At 39.3% G+C, this 21656-nt stretch overlaps 1 protein-coding gene across 1 annotated transcript in view; it reads right to left on the bottom strand.

The window, feature by feature from the left end:
• LOC103919083 overlaps nt 1-21656 on the bottom strand; it is a 165389-nt gene that overhangs the window by 78311 nt on the left and 65422 nt on the right. The window contains exons 9-12 of the mRNA XM_009326538.1: nt 14962-14997; nt 11888-12073; nt 9756-10008; nt 4992-5155 (exon numbers count right to left, since the gene is read on the bottom strand). Coding sequence (XP_009324813.1) covers nt 4992-5155; nt 9756-10008; nt 11888-12073; nt 14962-14997 — 639 coding nt within the window. The remainder of the gene's footprint in view (nt 1-4991; nt 5156-9755; nt 10009-11887; nt 12074-14961; nt 14998-21656) is intronic.

Consider the following 21656-nt stretch of genomic DNA (forward strand, 5'->3'; position numbering starts at 1 on the left):
CTCTGGAGACTTTACAATACCTGAATCAAATCACATAAACTTAAGCTGCAATTTTGATATTGACTTCCCAAAAAGATCCTGATCTTCCTTTCCTTCAGAAATGTCCAATGTCTGTACTTAACATTGGGCTGGGTAACTAGTTCCAGTGCTTACATGGAGTACCTCAGTTAGGCATGAATGGAAGTCCTGCTGTGCCGGGGTTCAATAATGGGCAAACCACATCATATAGAAAGGAACTACTCACCATTTTTTTCAACCCAAGCCTGAAGTCTATACAATCTAAACTTCTCTTGATGTTAGAAAAGTTCATTTCATTTGTTGGCTTTGTTTTTCTATGACATTTCTGTGCTGTGGTAGGGAATTGAATAAGCCCTACGCAGTAAAATTTTCTACCACAAGAAAGGCTTGCTGTGTGGTATTTCTTAATGTAGGTGAAACCAAGAAATATTGTGAGGCTTTTGGAAAAACCTAATGTCACATTAGGTTTTTGAATTTTAGCCTTAAATGAACTTTAAAACTTCAAAACATTGCTGTTTAATTCAAATGGAACCTCTTCAAGTTCATCTCTTTCTCATTCTACTTTTATTCCAAAACCAGGGTTTCAGAAAATAAAGATCAGAAAATCTGGAACCTCAATCTTGGATATTGAACTGAGGTCTTTCCTTTTGTAGCCTCTTCCAAGCTAATACTTTATTACAATTCAGCCATTGCTTGGTGCCAGTCTCAGCTTTTCTGTCCTTCCCAGAGACTGGCTGGGGAGTCATGAGAAGCATGGGGATTGCTGTGTGGCACTGCAACCAACAACAAGCCCAGATTTCTGTGGGGCTGTACAGGTCCTTCATTTCTTGGCCGGTGAGAGAGAGAGCACAGGCACAACTCCTGTGACCCTCTGAACTCTCATCCTTCTCATGTACAGCAACACTAGACACAGTTCTTGTGGCTGATCCTTATTCTTGGGTCTTGTATTGGCGTGTATGTGCTAACCAATGTGTGTGCGGGTGGAGGGCAGTGGCCTGTTCAAGTACATCAGAATGAAGTTCACATTTGCACTAGCTCTACATCTCACCTTACAGTGCACACAGTAATTGCAGAGAAGCACACTCAATAAGCTGTTTAGTACAATTTTGCCCACAACTGAGATTTGGTGTGGAACAGAAATAAGGAGATGCACCAACAGACAGTTTTTCAACTTGACCTCAGGAGGAGCTTTAGCTCTCTCTTCAAAGGGGAATATGGATCTTAGGGTCAAGCTCTATATCCAAGAGTTTCTGTGATGGAGTAGCTATTCTGATACTGAAATCTGTCAGCCTGGCTCAACATCAGATTAGGGACTTATATCTCCCGCTTTGCTGCAAAGGCTCTCTCTGTACTTTTTTCCCCACCCTTCCTTTTTGAAACATTCCTTTTTGAAGCTGCAACCCTAAATTTGCTGTAGTTTCCAAGATGTCATTTTGGGATTCTCTTATCAAAAAAGGAGAGCAGCTGGAAGATAACCTAATCGAGATGTAGGTAGTCCTGGGAATATAAACAAACTTGCTACAAGAAATACAGAAAAAGCTCTAAAGTGTGAAATGCAAATCAGTGCTAAGGCAGAGTAGGATATTAAAGTATCTTAAAACACGCTACAGAAGAGAAGATTTTTTAAAAATAACTAATACCCTTCATGGAGTAATTTTCCAGATTCCACAGCATCTTCAAAGAAAAGTTAGTCTCTTAATCCCTGTCTCTACATTAGATATTCTTTCAACACAATAGATACATTTTTGTAAACATTGACTCATAACTTAGAATTATCTTGTGCTTAGTTGAAAAACTAGCAATCAAGTTGGTGAGCTTTCTGGCCTTCCGCTCATATTAAAACAATAATATTCTATGGTGTTCGTCTTTGAAATTCCAGGTCAGCAATTTAAATGACTTGCCACTTATCTTGCTAAACAAGAAAAAGACCTTGCCATTTATTTAAGCTCACTTAATGTAACATTCTTATTTCAAATGAAGTAAAATTTAATGCAGTTAAATTACTGTCTATTTGCTGCCATAAACATTTTCTATATGAAGATTTTAAGCTCATGGTTATAAACAATACAATTAACTTTGAATTAATTAAGAATCATGAAGCCTGTCTTCCAGCTTTGTTTCTTTTGCCCAAAAGTACTCAGCCTGCTCCTGTTACCTGCTTTAATTTCTTTTCTTTGGCACAAAAACTAATAAAACACTTCTTGTATCTTAACATGGCTTCTTATAAATATGACTAATAATTTCTATTGCTAATGCAATAAAGAGCAAAACAAAACTCAGATGCTATTTTCTAGAGATATGAGACCCAGTATAATACCTTACAAGTTCATTTATTCATCAGAAAGAACAGAAAACATTGAAATTATTTGCTATCCAAAGTCAGATAAAAAAAAAGGATTTCTGAAAAATTTACACAAACCAAAAATTGAAGGGTAGAGTGGTTTAAAACAATGTATTACATCTTTGCTTGAGCCTTTCTCATACTTTTTTGGAAAACAACTGTAAAAAATATATAAATAATGTTGCTGTTAACATTGAAAAATGTAGCTTTTCGAAGCTTTTCCCCCAAAAAAATTTCAATACCAGGAAATTTAGACTCTTTCCAGCAGACACGTTTAGTTGAGATGGGTCTGCATTTTCTCACTATACAGAAAACATTTCACCAACAAATTTCTGATTGTTTCTAATGTCTAGTGGAATTAAAATGAAGGAATTGTAACCAGTGCCATTTCATTTTTCCAAAAAGTAATTAGAATATCTCTCCATGCTAGATGTACTACAGACTCCCAAGACACCCAAGGGGAGCCAGATTTATTGAGGTATGTTATTTTATAAAGACACAAATAGATGCCTACTGCTGTTTATCCCCTGCCCATGATTTCATTCGCTTCCTGGTTGTTCAGCAGTGCTGCCGTGAAGCTTTCTAGCTGTGGCAGAAACAGACACTTCCCCTACTTTCTTTGGTGGCCTGGTGGGTTCACTGTTCTTATCCCTTTTTTATATTCTGCTGAACACTTCTGTTAAATGGCAAATTGCTGGGTAATTCTAACCAATGGCCAACAGTTGGACCACCAACTCCACCATCCAACAGCCAAAGTCTTCCCTGTGGACTGGGTGTCTTAGGACACAGAAAACACCCCTCAATATTTATATTGGTTTACCTTACAAAAGAAAGATGTTGTGGATGCCTGTGTAAAAAATATATGTTTTATGAGTCGAGCAACATTACATTTTAATGTCTTTGAGATATAATACCCAAGAAATATTCACACATATTCATACTACTGCCTTGGTTATAATACTATTTTCTCTTGAATACAAATGCTGTTATATCAATATTCAGGAAACAATGTTATGAATTGCAAAAATTCTTTCCTTAAAAACATTTTAAAGGTTTTAATGCTATCATTAGGGGACTGCCAATGTGCTGCTCAAGAGTCCTAGCCAGGTCCAAGGTTCCCACTGTGTTGGGCTGTGGACATACAAGGAAGAGAAAGTTGATCCAATTTCAGAAGCTCATAGTATAACTTTACTCTGCACAGACTCCAGTATTCAAAGTGTTTCTTTTTGTTATCAAGCAAAGAACTTCAAAGACCTTATGCACTCTAACAGATTTTGTTATCTTCCCTTTGCTTTTGTACTTTGCTATGAATCATTTTTAAAATGTGTCGTACTAAGACAACTTTTTTCCCCTAGTAACATTCTCTCCCCACCCCTTTATTGGAAAACATTATGGGAAAATTGATCCAGAAGGAAAGGAACCTTTGACGATCTTGCACCTGTTCCCCAGACAATGAAGATGTTGGTAATATTCTCATAAAAACCTGCCTTACAAATGTTTTAATTTAAATTAATTTTCCTGAGTAATAAACGACAGCAGCTAAAACTTACAAAGCTATTCAAAACTATTAAGCCAATGATTAAGAAGGCATTAACATCTCAAAAACTAATTAACTAGACTACCAGTACATTGGAGTTGTGTACAGCTTCCAGGAATGCAGGAGCTTTGAAATACTTTGCAGAAATTTAGATTGCCATTTATCTTTTTCTGCCTGCTGCAACAGTCTGTGGAAAGGAGACCGAGGGATGATTCTGTCGGATGGGGGGCGTACGGTGAGCTTTTCTGTTCTTACACCTGCCTGCATCTTGCCTTCGCGTATGGCTTTTTATTGGTGCTTGTCACAAATCCATGTTCATCATTGGGTGAATCGAAGGCCAGTACAAAATCCATACTGCATTATAGATGAGTCACTCAGAAAAAAGAAAATACACTTTTTCATTCAATATATTAGACAACCTATCATCTCATTCATTTCAGTGTCCCACACCTGTCCCTATTGACTGTACAGCTAATGGTGCAAGAAAGGTAGTTGGTCAAATTTCATGATGAACTGAATATTGATAATGGGCTAAGGTCGTGGAAAAATTATTTGGATAAAGTCATGTCATGCAGTGGGTTAAACCCTCAGTCACATCAGGTCAAAAATCCTGTATCATCAAAAGTCTGTAAGGCTCTGGGAGCCACTGCAGACTCAGAGAGATTTTGCATTTCACACCATATACACCATTCTGAATTTTTCCTATTTCTCACAAAAACCCTGCTTGGAAGACTAAAGGCAATGTCTTCCAAAGTACCTAAATGAAAGGTACACACACTTTAGAGCTTAAACCCTTGACACAGACACCATTGTCTGAAGCCAAAGGAACAGAGAGGCTCCTAGACTGTATGAAAAATCATTATATCAATTGTGTTCCTGTTGAGGAAATAAGTGGCTCCCTCTCTGACTCGCTGTGCCCACCAAATACCAGTGCATTAAAGTTAAGCAGGAGCTAACCCCTCCTTGACTGTCTGCAATTCTGGGCTCTGGATATGTGACATTGATATGTCTTTTCTGATGTCACTTTATTTTATCTTACAGGAGAAGGGGCTTGAGCCTAAGCTCCTAAGGGAATAATGAAATAAAAAGACATACCTTAAGAAGTACAGGTACAACACCGTTGATGAGATGATGAACAGGACTGTATAAAGCATCACAGTGATTAAGGCACCAGGAATCCCTGACTCCTCTGCTCTTACAAAGACCCAGTAGAGCTTTGCAGCATCAGCAATGGGTTTCTCTACACTGTTCCCAAGTCGCTGTCATGGGGAAAAAAATCAACATAAGAAAATGCCAAACCTGATTAGACTATTTACCTAGAGACACAAAAGAACCCGAATTTCTTTATAAGAAGGATTCAACTATAACTTGTGGGGCACACAACTTGAAACTTAGGAGTCTGCTACACAGAATTTGAAATTAACAATGAGATGTGAAATAAACTATTTTCTGGCTTATTTTAGTACAATTAAAATCTACCCTATAGAGGTGGCTTATTGAACAAAACCCATGTCACAGTGAAAATACTCAATGTGAGCTTCGTTAGCATATTTCAGAGGAAGTGGAAGGGGAAGAAGGCTGAAATTTTCTTTATTTCAATGACCAGAGAGGCATAATATTGAATGATTTATGCTCCTGTTTTTAGGAGTGCTGAGTGAGCAGAAAACACTTGTGCCAATGCATAATTCCAAACTGACCAGTCTCAAAATGACTTGCCCTTGTCACAAGAAAAATGCTGGTTCCTACCAAACTCAGCATGTTACATTATTTTGAACATGTGCACTTTGGAGGATGTATACACACCAATTCCTGATTTCAGATCGAGTCAGTGTTTGGTGCTACCGCTGGAAAACAAGAGTAACCATCATGTTATCTGAAATGCCAAATGGAAGTATCAGGGCATCTGCATGCGTTGCTAGCTGACACCTAGGATAGCTTTTCCACTAGCCTGGCAAACAACAGCATCAGTCAAAGAAGGTAGTGGATTCAAAAAGCTTCACTGAGAACCAATGAGGTGAGAAAAATGGAGAAAGCAACTGCAAGTAGATCAACAGGGGACACCAGCAGGGTTTTGTTAAGTTTTGCCCAAAGGGGTTGACCTTTTTTCAGTGCAAAAGAGACAAGTTCCCCTTTATGAAGCAGCATTTTAATTTATGTACATGCATTATTCAAGTCTGTCTGCAATGTTTTAAGTCAGAAAATCAGTTAGTCCCTTCACCCCCGACTCCTAGTGTCCAGTCAGTCCAGTTTGGGAAGCCACAAAGAACAGCCTATAACGTTGAATAACCAAAAAGCATCAGCATTATTTTATTATATAGCTCTCATTTAATTTCTTTCTTTCCTGAGAAGAAATAGACACAATGAGACCAATACCTCTGAAGGGATCTCACTGTACTGCACTCCCACTGCTGTGGTGGAATTAAAAATACCTCTTAACTGTACCAAGTAGCAACCGTAAGTTGTATCATTAATAGCTGCTCCAAAGGTACATGACTGTCGTATACCCTACTTAGTTATGCTATTAATAGTTTATGTTCAACTGCTCTGTAAACGAATAAACATGTATAATTATTTTCATTCTACTGAAGATGAAACAAATCTTTAGCATGCTAAATATTGGTAAGGAATTAATAGTTATAGAACAAAAATAGTAATTTAATTGGGAATAAGGTGGTTTGTGTATTTTTGCAAAGATTCACAAAGAATCCTGAAGGTTTCATAGCACTCTGTTTCATTATACTTCCAGTAAAACATGGAAAAAGGTTTTCCAAAAATCTATTATTTTCCTTTTTTTTCCATATCTGGTTCTTAAGAACTAGCTACTGTATTGACATATTATTGCCCTCTGCTGGATCGATTTAGAAGAATTCAGCTACATATCATGGGTCTTCTACTGCTCAGAGCTAAAATAAATTCCTCTCTTCACTTTTTTCTTTTTAAAGTGAGACAATGACAGCCATATCCCTATTAAATCATGTTAACACATTTTGCAAGGATGTGAAACTGCACCACCAAAAACATCCAGTATTTATCATTCAGAGAGGGAGTCTGTGACCTTTAGGCTTCAGGAAACCTGCACCTTCCTAAGCAACTTGCCTGGACTAATACTCAGGAAGAGTCAAAACTTTCTCCCCATTTTTTGCTACCTTTGCAGTGACATGCATAAGGAAGTAAAGACAATTACAAGTCCAATGATGAGCTGTACAAAGACTGAGATTCTTGAGTATATTTCTGTTCTCTCTCCACCCTTTGCAACACTGCCAAGTTTCTGTAATGGAAAATACAAGTCCCAGAAGAATGGTAATGGCATATAAAGACTAGTTACTAATTCAGATCTGTCAGTATTCTTTACAAAAAAGTTAAAATACATTATCTCCTGGTTCTGTTCTATCTCCCTGTTCTATCCTCTCTTCTTGCAAAAAAAAAAGCTGTCTGCCTCCACCACTTTCTTATCGAAGAGATTGTCTACCAAGGAAAATCCTCTGCACAGCAGTCACATCCTGACATGCCTCCAGAGAGGCAAAAGTCTGAATGGCAAGTAAGAATAAATTTCTCTCTTAACCAAGCAGTTCTTTCTGGCAAGGCAAAAATGGCATGGGGCAAGTGCATCTTTCTGTCCATTTTTTCTAACAAAGAGATTGTGTCAATCCTTCTGTGGTCCTCAAAGACATGATCCAAGAAAAGTGTCTTCATTTTAAATTGTTTCAATAGTATCTGTCAATATCTGTCTTGGGTACTTATCACACCACAGAGTGATGGTCATGTGAGCACTTCGCAGTCTCTTTTATGATGACACATATCCATGTGGCTAAAGAGATGTTACTCTCTGCATTTTACAAGCTACGGAGAGACCAAGTGACTGGTCCTGGGAAAGCTCTGGCAGAACTGGAACTAGAACTGCATTCTCCAAAATGATAGGAAAATTTCATACCCCTGGAACATCCTTCTACAAGCTGATAGTAAATCAAGCCTGGAATCACACGTTTGACAGAGTATCTTGAACTATGAGTTGAAACCCCCCAAACATGCAACTGGCTCTCTAGTCTTCCCTTAATAATAAAAAAAAACCCAGCTAGTAAACAGCGAAATCTTTGTCTCCAGGACTATCTGTCATCTTTCAAGTATTAAGGCCATTTAGGATACTAAAATATATTCTAGCACTAAAATAACTCATATTACCACAATACAACATTTTAAAAATACTTGATCTAAAATATATTGGCAAGTAAATCTGAAATAGCTGCTGAAAGAATGCCAGGAGAAAAAAAAAAATTCAAATGCAGTAACGAAAACACATGTAAGAGATATAGTTTCATTTTGGAAAGGATACACACAGTATATTGTGTAATATTTGAACAAATGAGTTTCTACCAAAGATAATCTTGGTGGGTAAAATTGCCAAATTTTCAGTATGAAGTACAGAGAGAGCTGTGCTTTTTTAACGTTGTAATGAAAAACTTAGTTACCTTATTCGTATCTCATGTTTCCTTTTGACCAAGCAAAGAAGCCCTATTTGAAATTGGTAATGAATGCAGTCTGACTAAAACTGAACACAATTCCACTGAAGTCAATGGCAATGATTTTCTCAATGCAAGTGTGGGAAAGACAAGGCAGACCTCAGCCTTTCCTCCAGTTTTTATGAATACACCAGTATTGGGGGAAGGGGGAAGACTTTTAAATATTTAAATATTTCTAGCCTGGATATTGGGGAAATACCCCTTTTTTTCCTAGGAAAACAATTCATCATCAGAATAATTACAATTAAAATTCAATTCTGTGCATGGTTTACACCATGAAATTTAAAAAAAACCCAGAAGTCTGTCCAAGTGAATATTACACTGTGTTGCCACATGCTTAAAATATTACAATTACCTCCCAAGTGAGCTCCAATTAAATTTCTTGAACAGCTGAAATTTTTAATTTTCAAAACCACTGCAATGGGAAACAGCATGTAAACAGTGGAAAATCACATTTTTAACAGGACTTCTTAAAAGCAGAGCACAGGTTAGTGGATGAGGAACCAAGAGACCTGAGAAAACCTGATCCACAGCAAGGATTGTGGATTACTACTTGTTCTGGAGCAAGCAACAGAAACAAAGATCTCTTTGAAAGGCAGACAAGGGCGGAAGAACAGCAATACCGCGCCCCCAGAAAAGCTTGCAGCACCCTGCACCCATCAAAAGGACCCCGTGTCACCTACACAGTGAGAGCCAAATCTGAAACGCATGTTCTGGGAGGCTGGGCATTACCTCAGACGTGATAAAAGCCCCCAGCCATCAAAGCACAGATGAGCTACACAGTGCAGACGTAGGCACGGATGAAGTCGAGAGTTTTGCTCTCATAATTTTACACGTGGTGAAGCTGTTTCCTTAAAGATGTCTGTCTTTCAATCTCAAAAGTCTTTTTAGGCGTGCCAGCAAGTTATACTACCTACATTGCATGTCAGAAAAGTGCACGATAACCTCTCCTTTTGGTTTTGCTATTTTTTCAGTTTGTCTGTTTCAGCACTTAGAAAAATCTGAAGCGCTAATAATCAGGACTACTCATTAACCCATCTCCATTAACATCCAAAATTGCAGTAATCCTTTTCAAAGCAGATGCAATCATTCCAGTGGTGGATTTACTTTCTTATTTCCGTATATGGCTTGTACAGTGCTTTTAATTTTATGCAGAAACACAGTGACTCCATTAGATGGGAATTTTGTTAATAAAAAGGTAATGTATAACATTATTATTTAATTTCTTTTTAACTTTCATGTTCCATTGCCAGGGGTGGAATTTCATATTTTTCAGTGATTCACTGAATAAAACACACTTCTACATCAAGGTCTCATGTCCAAGTTATTTTAAGTGACTTACCCCCAGGACTGAATCCACTATGAACACTGCCAAGGGGTCTAGTACTGTCCAGAGTCCCAGAGCTATGATAAACTTTGACAAGAAGGAAGGGAATGAGTCAAACAGCTGCTGACAGCCCCATCTGATCAGGACCATAAGAAGCAGCCCTGCGTTCAAGGTTAGGGGTCCCACCACAACCATGACCAACTCTTCACTGGTCTGCAGCAAGGAGTTCTGGTAGCACAGTTCGACAGTGTGAGGAAAAAGCTGCAATCTGTAAATAAGCAAAAGGAGAGAGTTTGTCTGTGCTCCTGGGCAAACCATTAAAAAAACATAGAATAATGCATACAGCACGTTGCGTTGTAAAGTTGCATCCCTATCTTGGTCACAATCCTCTGACCAAAAACTGTATGAAGACACGCAAAAAAATAAAATTTTTCTCTTCCTCCTGCCTCCGCGTCCTTTGATCCCCTCTGACTCTCAGTTTAGTGGATGCACATCCAGGCCCTTGGGACTGTGCAGGCAGGGCTATAGGAAGACATTGGCTCCCAGAAGCACCAATATGAGCACAGGCCCCAGGAGCTCACTCCTCTCTGCATACTGCAGCACCACTGGACACTGCACAAAGTGGAAAATGTGTCAAGGAAGACATAGCTTTTAGCATCCCTAAAGTGATGGAAAATGTCCCTCTCGCCACCATGGGATGGTGGGATTTGAAAAGCTCGCACAATGAGCAAATTTGCTGGCACTGTAGGAGGCAGGAACTGCATGGCATTGTGAGCTACACACAGATGCCGAAATTTAAGGCAAATATTTCCAGCAAATCGAAGTGGCTTAGATTTTGCTCCTGAGTAAGGGTGAAGTGGTTTGATTCTCACTTCAGTTTTGACTCGTGAGTGCTACCACTGTATTTGGCGGGACTAGAGTGTGGTCAACTCAATCTCTTTTGCGGGCATACAGCTACAGATTTGCATGCTGATCCAGGGCATCTTGGCTTGAAAACATTATCCTTTATCTAGCTGACTGCCTGGGACAGCTGTGATTAGTGGCTTCGAACATGACCACCTCTCTCTCACACGCTGCTTCCTTCTGTTGTGTTTCCTTTGCTTTCACAGACTCTTGATGCTTGGCCTTCCCAAAAGTTTTAATGCCAGCTGGCTAAGCCCGCCTCGTTTGTGCAAGGCCAGAAGTGAGAGATGGCTGGCTTTGCATTAAGCTCTAGAAGACCACCTTAACAATACCCAGCGCTGTCCAGAGTCTGCTCAGGCACCATGTTCAAATTTTAGTCAATAATCCCACTATCACAGCAGACACAGGTCACAGAGGTGCATGTTACTGGCTCCTACTGACTGATTCAGGTTTGCATGATGCTTTAAAGTGAAGAAAAGAAAAAAAAAAGTTTCTGTTGGAGAAATCTTCCCTTCCCTAAGCATGACTGATCTTTTTTGCTCTGTAAACCCATTCTCTACCCCATAGCAACATATGGAGAACCAGGTATGTATCGCCTTGTGGACTTGTTCTCCATCTTTTTTTTTTCATGTCAAGTAATGACAAGTAATGATTTTCCTGGAACTCTCTAGAGAGCTCTGAATCCCAAGCTAAAGTCAGTGTATCATATAGTTAAAATATGTCAACCCATTGTAGCTCTCATAGTAAAATTGTGTAGCCCTCATAGTAAAATTGATATATCAAAGTTAAATTATTCAAAGTATTTTACTCATAGATCAACTTTGGTAACATCAAACATGATTTAAATGCTTCTTCAGTTTTGTGCAATTCTTAGGCATTTTGAAATACTTGATCCAAAATGATAAATGATTCTTGTGGAAGATACCTAACCTGCTGGGTATCTCAGAGGGGGAGAGGTAGGCATGACACAAGATGTGCAAATGGACACATCCTGTTCTGGGTTGAAAATTTACATTATTATCACCTTCACCTTTCTGTTAGGGTCACATTTACATATCAGATCATCTGTAGTCTGGATGTGGTCCTTGTTCTCCTAGTCTCTGCACGGGCTTCTATTGGGGCCTGCATGCAGAGCCCTTAGCACGAGTCTTAGTCGTCAGTTCTCTTCATAATGCGAAAGAACCATTTTGCATCAAGCTATTTGTAGAAATACTCCGACAGAGAAAGAAGGCAGCAGGACTTACTTTGTAACAGGAACAGAGATGATCTGAAGGAAGAGCCATTGGCTCAAATAATGCAGGTAAAGTCTCACAAACCAAAGCAAAACTACCAGCAGCACGAGCAGCCAGAAGTCCCTGGAGCGCCAGTGTGCGGCTCCCAGCTCTGAGAAGGCTGCATATACTACGAAATGGAAACGCTCGACAACCCGCCTGGACAGTTTCACTTCAGCAGCAGAATGGCAGCTGGAAATATATGGAAATAAAACAAAGAGTCGCTCAGAAAAACATACAAGAAATAGCAGTCCCTAAAACACTGTAGAGTCCTGCTATACAGACAAATGTGGCACACACTCTGATTGTAAGTTTTGATTGACCGACGCATCTGACAGCAAAAAAAGGAACAGTTTTTTCCATTGCAGTCTAGATGATAGGTGGCTTCCTCCCAGAAATCATGCTGCTATTTTTATAAAGAAAACAACAAATCACATTTAAAACAAAGTTTTTAAAAGTCTTTTGCTTTCATTTTGATTTTAATTTTCTCACAAATTGCTCTCTGAGGAACACTTTATCACTTATTTTCCTTCTGAGAAAATGGTAAAAGAACTTGTCATATTTGTACTGAAAAGGTATTCATTTTATTGAAAAACAGCTTTCTGGCATTTGGATAAGACAGCTTCAGTCAAATATTTCAGTACACAATGTGGGCTAAAACTTCTCTTTAAACTACTTTCAAGTGAAAGAGAAAATAGAAAGGAACTTGCACTGTACAGTATTCTGCTTCTGAGTGCGGTGTGATTTGCCCTTTAAGCTAATTACTATACTGCTTCAAAGGAGGGGGGGGGGAAAAAAAAAAGAAATGAGATGCAGAGATGCAGCCTTGGCATTATGTTTCCAAGAAACTGGAGTCTCTCAGCTGATTCAAAGCTGAAAAGACAGTAGCTTCTTTGACCTTTTAAAACTTGTAACTGCTATGCCTATTTCCACTGATTTAAATGATAAGCAACTAAGATGCACAACTCTAGGACTAAATATGATGTCATCATGCTCAAACTGTTATTTATATTGATTAAGGCTTCTGAAAGTTCAGAAATAAAAAGATCTTTTTGTGGAAGAAAACATGCTGGGTTGTTAAAGTGTAGCATATGACTGGAGAAGAAGCGACAGCAATACTTGCACTGTATTTCATACTCTTAAAGCATTTTCCTGCCTACACATATGAATATCTTGAATAGCTGTGTACATTTCTTTCTCCAGCAGTCACAAAGAGAACTGCAAATAGCAACGGAGAAACTTAAAAGGATTCTGCATTTGGTCTAGGTTTGAATGAGCAGGAGAAATAAAAATCCCAAACTTGCCAACCATAGGTCTGGATTTTGAGACCAGACTTAGGTCTGGATTTTGGGACCAGTCTTAGCATCACGTTACTCCTGACCCTCAGTGTTGAGCAAGATGCCGGTGTAGGAGAAGGCATGCTGTCAGCTAGCACCTTTTCTCATGAGAAGGCTCAAGCTTTAGTTACCTGGTTGATTGAAGAACAGGAGGAGAAGTTGTCAGGGACACACCACAAAAAATAGGTTTTGGGTCACAAGAAGGCCTCAAGTACAAATCACCAAAACTTCTCACAGAAGGATCTGTTGGGCTGAGACAGGGGATCCTTGCAGTGACTATAGGTTGATCTGTCAGGGGTTTTGAAGGGTTTTTTGAGACACTACAGTCCACTTTTGCTTATATCCTAATCAGTCACAAAGTCCTACTTTACAGACTTAGGGCCACATCATTAATCACCTTCCTCATATTGTAATTATTTACCCACAGCAGCCTACAGGAACATTACAACAAATTTCATTAACATTATGAAATCATAGTCTAGGCTTGTGTGAGAAAAAGAAAAAGAAAGTTGTAAAATAAGAAATATAATTGGCTGTGGTATCATACTACAAAAACCATGGCATTCTGGATGTTCTGAACTCTGAAGCTAGATTTTACTACATTTCCTTTTATATAAAGAAATTTTTGTCATCTTTAATAATTTCCATCAGAATCTACTCTTAAGGTATTCACTCCTTGAGGAGAGTTAATAGGGTAGGATTAGCTACGCAGTTATTTTAGTTAGACCAAATAGTTTGTTGTTTGTGCAAAAAAAGAAAAAAACATAAATAAAAAAGAAAAGAAAAAAGAATACTATTTTAGCTCATAATTCTCTTCTCATCCTTCATCAAACAAGCAGAATTACACAGATGTCCTACCCAGCCTCGCCCATGTCAGAAATCCACATCCTATAGGGATCACTGCCAATCTTCACCCCTGTGCTGAGAGCATGAGTAACCATGTATTTTCCACAAAAATCTGGACTGAGATCACCTCCTCATTTCATGTAAGAGTCATTTACTACTAGATTATTTGGGCTCAGTTTACTAAATGAAGCTACCTCTGAACAAGCAACACCAGAGTGACATGTTCAATATACCACCTGTAAAATGTTTCAAGACATAAATCCTTCTTCCAACACAACACACAGATTGAGAAGGAGGGCGCACAGCTTAGAATGCTGAAAATACCGAGTCCTTTTTCATTCACAGCTGTCTTGAGCACCGGAAACACTGAGAAACGTCAGTGACCAAAATGCTGGGTTGGGAAGGTGAGGTAACCTCCTAATGGAGGCAGGATTCTGGTGATGCAATCAGCGCTTTCACAGGAGTTTCATGAATACACTGACTCCAGCTCTGTAACTCATGTGTGGAAGCTGCTTGCGTAAGCACTGTGAGCACACGATACAAAGTGAGGTTATCAAACCTCCCTAAGATTTAGGCAGCAATGAAAATATTCAACCTGTGCCTTCATCGCTCCGTTGCTCCCCAGTCTACTTGCAGTTCCAAGAGGTCAAAATAGAGCTGATGCCTCCACCTGTGAGCTATCAAGAAAGTTGCACTTTTTTAGGACATGAAGATGAAAAAGAGCAGAACGGAGGTCTGTGCATTGTCACCGCTGCTGAGACACTAGCTCTCAGCCACAGGAATCCACGTACTCAACAAACTTCCAAAGTCAAGTAGAGAAATTCAGAGCACGTTCGCTGTTATCAAACCCTGGACACCTTCCACTGGCAAATGACCCCGCTTAAACCAGCAGGACAACATCTGTGATCTCTTTACTTTGGTGCATCTTTCCCCTGAAAAAAGCAATAGCAGCCCAGAAACTCCACAGAAAGCCAAGCTTGCTGGAAGTCAAAGAAATCAAGAAAAATATGTCCATTAGGTAAAACCAAACAAGATTCATTTTGTTTTTTGAAGACCATTTTTTCTTTAAAAGACTTCATGATTTTCATCACACACCTTGACCATTGTTTCCAGCTTTCAAATGGAAATTAAAGTCCTCCTTACTGCTTAACTTGTCAGACAGTCCAGATTCTGAGTGTCACTTCTGTACTAGCTTGTACTTCCCTGTGACTGTGTAACACCTTGACATGAACATCATCAGCCAGTGATAGAAATTGGTGGCACATATAGCATATCCAGTGACTCAGTGAGGGTCCCAACCCACAACTGGAATCTCTTCATTTCCTTTAAAACAAATTCAGTGGGCCCCAACTTACTACTTGTAAGTTACAGCGAACTATTCCTGAGTACTCATTAACCATGGTACAAGGCTGTTTACCGGTTGTCACTTCAAAACGCTGGGCTTAAATGATATCTCTTATTGACTTTTTTGAAGAATGAAGGAAGGAGGAGGCAGAAACACGAAATGAAATGCACCAAACAAGTGGAAACAGTCCCTTTAAATATTTTTAGCTGGTGTTACTAGTGAAAGCTCGTGGGTGGAGTGACAGTGCTGGCAGATACAGTTTTCAGAAGAGATTTATATAAAGTTGCTCTAGGGCAGAGAGCATGAGTATTACCTTTCAAAAACAAATCAACCCCTCCACCCACAAAACCCCCAAATTTCAACCCTTGGGTGAAAACTATATAAAGCTCCAAATGAGAAGCCACTTGAGCAATGGATTTATCCATGATTCCTTGGATTACTGGTAAGTAATTTGGCTGAATGTTTCTGTTCTAGGGCATTAGTTTTGCATTTTTCTTTGCAAAATGCTGCAGTAACAAATAGCAGAGACCGAATTACCATAAAAGCAGGTCAATTATTTCAATGGAAATTGTTCAGAAGGAAAGAAACGATACGCAGATTCTCTTAAGCTACACTTGATGATGATGACAGAAAAGTAATGGCTGATAGAAGGCAGTGTGTACTGTTGGGTGACAGCTTTGCTGCTGACAAACTACGGCGAACATTTGTATAATGCACTCCAAGACTGGCACTTACAGCTGACAGCGGGGGTAGATTCTCAGCCGATGCAACCCTGCTTGTTCCAGAGCTACATTGGTGTATACCAGCTGAGGTATTTAGGATCTAGTCCTGAAGGTATCTATTATTTACATTGTATAAAATAAGGCAAAATAAATGTTTTATGTTACCCATACAGCCAGAGAATTTTTAAAAAACAAATGCAGACATGAATGACTTTATGCAAATTACTTTCAGGCAACCACAGTCCTCACAGCCCAAGAATCTGTGCAAAGGACTTACTCAGTTCACAAATAAAAAAGACCCCTCCCCATCATCACCATCAATGGTAGGTATTTAAAACTTAACCCTAAAATCCTTTATGGCTTATCAACAGTAACAAAGATGCAGGAAATGCTGCCCAGTGTTACTACAATGAAATGCTGTCACTTTCAGTGGAAAAGCACACCTGTATCTGAAGGTACAGCTAAAAATACTACACTAATACATGTAGCCCTTAAAATGGAAACCAGTTAACAGCACCACTGATGAAGCATGAGGCAGAAAGGAATCCAGTTCATTCCACTGTGCACAACATAAACATATATTTAAAACATATAATTTTATTATCATTAGAAGGATTTTATTATTATTCCTTCTGCATAATATTTTTCCTTTATAGATCTCATACTGCATTACAAAGAGATAGTCTTTATCCCAGGCTGTATGGTGATGATACAAATGACTTTGCCCAATAAGCCAAAGGCAGAGCTGTGAACTGAGCTCTGTTGAGTTACAGTCCATTATTCTATCCACTGGATTCCTAATAAAATATTACTTTTTTGTTTATTTGTATGCAAAGTGGCTATAACCAGGGAGAACATTTGCTAAGGATGAAGACACTGCTTTTTCTCATCCCTTTCTAGGACACACCTATGCTTCATATTCCTCAGTTTGCGAACACCAAGAAAGCAGGTACCTCAAACAGTCACAGGGCCTATCTGCTGTAAGAGAGGTGGCAAAAGACCTGAGGGGACAGTAGGTAATTCCTTAACATACAAAAGCTTATAGGAGAACTTGTTCTACAGCTTGCTGAAAAATCCAAAATCATGGTACAGAAGAAATGCTGGAAATCATGACAGGTTTATTTTTCAGGTGCACCTGTGGTGGAAAAAAGAAACTGCCAGAAGCATGCAAAATCCAAAAACTCTGAAGGCTTTAGGAATTGAACATCCTTGCAAAGCAGGAAAAATAGTCAGCCAATAACTGCAATAATTGTTTTGGGTTGCTGCAAAGAACACGACACAGGTACGTGAGTGCACCTGGGGCACCCACACTGCCCCACCAGGCTGGGGAGGCGGAGGGCAATGGTGGCCGATTTCCTTCCAAGGTCCAGGCTGTGCCAGCTCACAAGCAGCTGGCCAGCAGGCAGCAAGCTCTGGATCAGCAACAGCCCAGGTGTGTTTGCATCACATGCATAGCCAGGAGCCAGAAGAAACACATCAGTTGAACTTTTTCTGCAACCCACTCACGCCAAGAAGCTTACGGGGATATACGCTGGCACAGCTGTTGCCTTGGAGGGACCACTGTGTTCCATACTGGGGGATGGACACTGTGGGTCAGCGGGCCAAGACGTGTTCATTAAAGAGGAAGGGAAGGAAGTGCTGACAGCTTGATATACCCCTGGATACATCTGTGCTAGGCCCAAAATGGTGGACACTCAGCTCTCACTGTAAAAGAGTTTATGACAACAGAAGATTGGCAAACAACAGCAGACTCCTGTCCTCATCAGTCCCTTTACGCAATGGTGTAAGGCTGGCAGGGGAGCCCATCTTCTGCCTTTAACTAACTAAGAATTTCCTGAGGGAATTAACTGAGAAATTCGCAAGGCAAGATTTCTTACCAAGCTGAGGAAGGAAGCATAGGAGGAAGGAGGAATCACAAAATTTAAGCGGAGTGGCAATAGTGCTGGAAGATAGTGTGGTTCCTTGTAGAGAGCTGGCAGAGCTTTACACATTTCAGCTTTGAGCAGCATCTGACAATGACAAAGCAAAAATGACAAAAAACAAATTATTATCGTCATGGCTGCAGTTTAGGTAGGCAACTAAAACTTTGCCTATTTCATGCTTAACTGCATTTTCATGAGCCTATTGGCTTGGCAAAACAATCTGGAAACCTTACAAGAACAGACTTTGTTAAAATATTCCAGTCTGTCTGGTTCCAGCTCTGGATGGGAACAAACATGAAACGAGGAAACTCGAGTGCAGCTTTCAGAACTTTTAAGAAGCTCTGCTTTATATTTCATTCTAGAAAGGAACAAAAGTTTGTAGACAGTCTCTGTTGTTCATCCTCGTGACATGACAAGGCCAGTCAAGAAGCAAAAGAAAGCAGGTAACTCCTCCCCTACTCCTTGCCTTCTGACTGCTTTAAGTAAATAAGAAGACAATGAATGAATGAGAAAAATATATAACCCATATAGGGAAGGATGTGAGCGGTATAGATTTTACAAACACAGCATGATCTGTAAAGCTGTTCTACCAGTAAGTAAGCACGAATGCTCAACCTTGTGCATGAGCAATAAAACAAAGAGTTTAGGACCTGGAGAAGAACCAGATGTACTCAGGGCAACCAGAGTAATAAATACACCTTCAAGGTCATCTCAGTTAAAAAGAAAAAGAAAAGGAAGAAAAGGAAAAAGGAAAAAAAGGAAAGGAAAGGAAAGGAAAGGAAAGGAAAGGAAAGGAAAGGAAAGGAAAGGGAAAGGGAAAGGGAAAGGGAGGGAAAGGGAAAGGGAAAGGGAAAGGGAAAGGGAAAGGGAAAGGGAAAGGGAAAGGGAAAGGGAAAGGGAAAGGGAAAGGGAAAGGGAAAGGGAAAGGGAAAGGGAAAGGGAAAGGGAAAGGGAAAGGGAAAGGGAAAGGGAAAGGGAAAGGGAAAGGGAAAGGGAAAGGGAAAGGGAAAGGGAAAGGGAAAGGGAAAGGGAAAGGGAAAGGGAAAGGGAAAGGGAAAGGGAAAGGGAAAGGGAAGGAAAAACTAAAGGAGGAGAGATGTTAGGCCTAAAACATCCATAGAAGTTCAGGTGAATCAAGATAAAAAACTTTACATTTATGTTAATAGTAACAGCATACCCTACCCAGGAGAAAAAGAAATACATATGTATGTAGGTAGTCCTCCTGCTTAAGCTAAGAGAGTCCCCTGTACCTGATGTGTGGAACCGTTTCCACCTTGACACAGAAAACATCCTCAAGGACATTTGCTCTGTCTGGAGGAAAAATGTAATCTTCTTCCTGACCAAATACATATCTAATTCTGAGAGCCACTAAACACTCAAGCACCATCTGCGAGCTGTGCATTCATCTGTAACACACCAATTTAGCTGGCAGGCCATTGGGAAACAAGACTCTGAAGTTGCCAAGTTAAAATGGCAATCCAGTACCAGCCGAAACTCTACCAAGCAAACAGGTGAGGTTTCCAGTGAATGTTGTAGCAGAGAGCAATGAAGCTTCAAAATAAGAAACAGCCTTGTGGTGTGGAGAAAAAAAAAAAAGAAGAAAAAAAAGGCACGGCTTTGATCTTTTCCATCCTGTACTTAATTAGCAGCAGCATGACACTAGGAGCGTGGGTCTGTACAGCTGGAGTCAAACAGCTACCTTCCTTCAGTGAGAACTGACAGACTCATGGCTGCTGTGGACAGAGAGGGCAGGAGACGCGTTGCCCAGGATGGTCCCACATTTCAGAAGGACCTCTTTCTGGCTGGCTGCACAGTGATGAAACTTCATCTTATACAAACACAGACAAGCCACGAGTCAAAGCCCTTTGACTTCTTCAGTTGTATCTGTTTTTCACAGCAACAGGCTGAAACAGAAATTGAATTCCTGCATGCTTGCATTGTTTCCCTTGCCACAGTTAAATTGTACATGTGTGAAGGTGCTGGATGTCGATTGTTAAACTGAATGCACCGTTTGCTTCATGTGCAGATTTATAATACTCATGCACCATAGGAATAAATAGGTATAAAGATGAAAGAAAAAAAGTTAATCTATGGCTGTAGCTTGTACATAAAAATGCTTCTAAAAGACCATTAGTGTTATTCCAAGTCAGACCTCTAGAAGCTTCTGTACTGACCTGATAAAAATGACCTTTCCTTTTTCATAGCAAATTTTACGAGGAAGAACTAAGCAGGCAAAACAGATGGAGTCTGGGGGAAAAATGGGACATGTATTTAGAGTAATTTTGACATTGGGAATTAATTTTTTACTTGATATCAATTACATTTTTTTAGTTAATATTATTTTGTGCACCAACATGTCTATGCACAGAAAAGTTTAACGCAGCGATAGCAATCCACAAAGAGAGTGAAGTACGATGTGACCCAGGTAACGCCAATTAGAATGCAGTTAAAAATAAATCCTTGCAGATTTAAACATGGCCAGATAAGGCAATTCGCAAACCTACAATGAAAATGTAATACTCTGAAAAAGAAATCTCACAAACAGAAAATCACCTGAAATATTTAGAGCATTTACAGGGCATACTTTGTCTGAATGTAGCTGTAACGAACCATTTTGGAAGAACTCTTCCTCAAGGTTTGATGAAAGAGACCAATCTCAGGTTTGAGCAGATGACTAATGTTATAACACTGCATTTTAAAAAACATTTTTGCTTTAATGAAACCTGTTTTCTGAAAGAAAAAATATCTATGTTAGGCCAGCTTAATTAAATATTTAAGAGCCTTAGGAAAAAAAAAAAAGGAATGGAAGGAGAAAAAGTTAGGTGCATATGCAGAATACTCTAGGATACTATTATATTTAAAACATCATTAAGCAGTTATAAAGATGAGAAAACTTAGATACTGTATAGATATCTTAAATTCAATTACATTATGAAAAAACACAGCTATAGGAAATATTAAACTGAAATCTTTTTAAGAGGTCTTTATAAACACCACTGAAATTATAGTGGAAATTATCCATACAATTTAGTCAAACAAAATGCATCACATAACAACAGTATTAACTTTTTCTTTTCAGTTTAATGCTGCATTATTATATTTAGCTGCCTATTTTAGAAAGTAATTTGTGTTGATGGCTCTGGAGGAAAACCAAGCATTAAAGAACTAATTTAATTCCTTCTGAGCTATGTTTGATTCAAAAATATTTCTTTTAGAAGGTCCCAGTACTGCAGAATCTGACTAGAAATCCACCTTGAACTATGCGCACTTTGAATAACTCTCTCCCCAAGGCAAAATGATCCTGCATTCAGCAGGGTTTTGTCCCGGTCTTCTAAAGGACTTACACAGAATGTACCTGATATAACTGGACCAGCATGTCAACCATGATAGAAATTATGATCAAGACATGCAGCATACATAATAAGAATCTTATCTATTTTACAGTGGACTGTTATTGGTAGGGGAGTACCTTTAGGGGGTTGTTTACAGAAATCAGGTCTCCCACCTTTAAAAAAAAGAAAGAGAGAGAAAAGAAGGGAGAGAGAAGAGAAAAGAAGAGAAAAGAAGAGA

This window comes from Pygoscelis adeliae, unplaced genomic scaffold, assembly GCF_000699105.1.
Source record: "Pygoscelis adeliae isolate BGI_AS28 unplaced genomic scaffold, ASM69910v1 Scaffold186, whole genome shotgun sequence".
Taxonomy (NCBI): Eukaryota; Metazoa; Chordata; class Aves; order Sphenisciformes; family Spheniscidae; genus Pygoscelis; species Pygoscelis adeliae.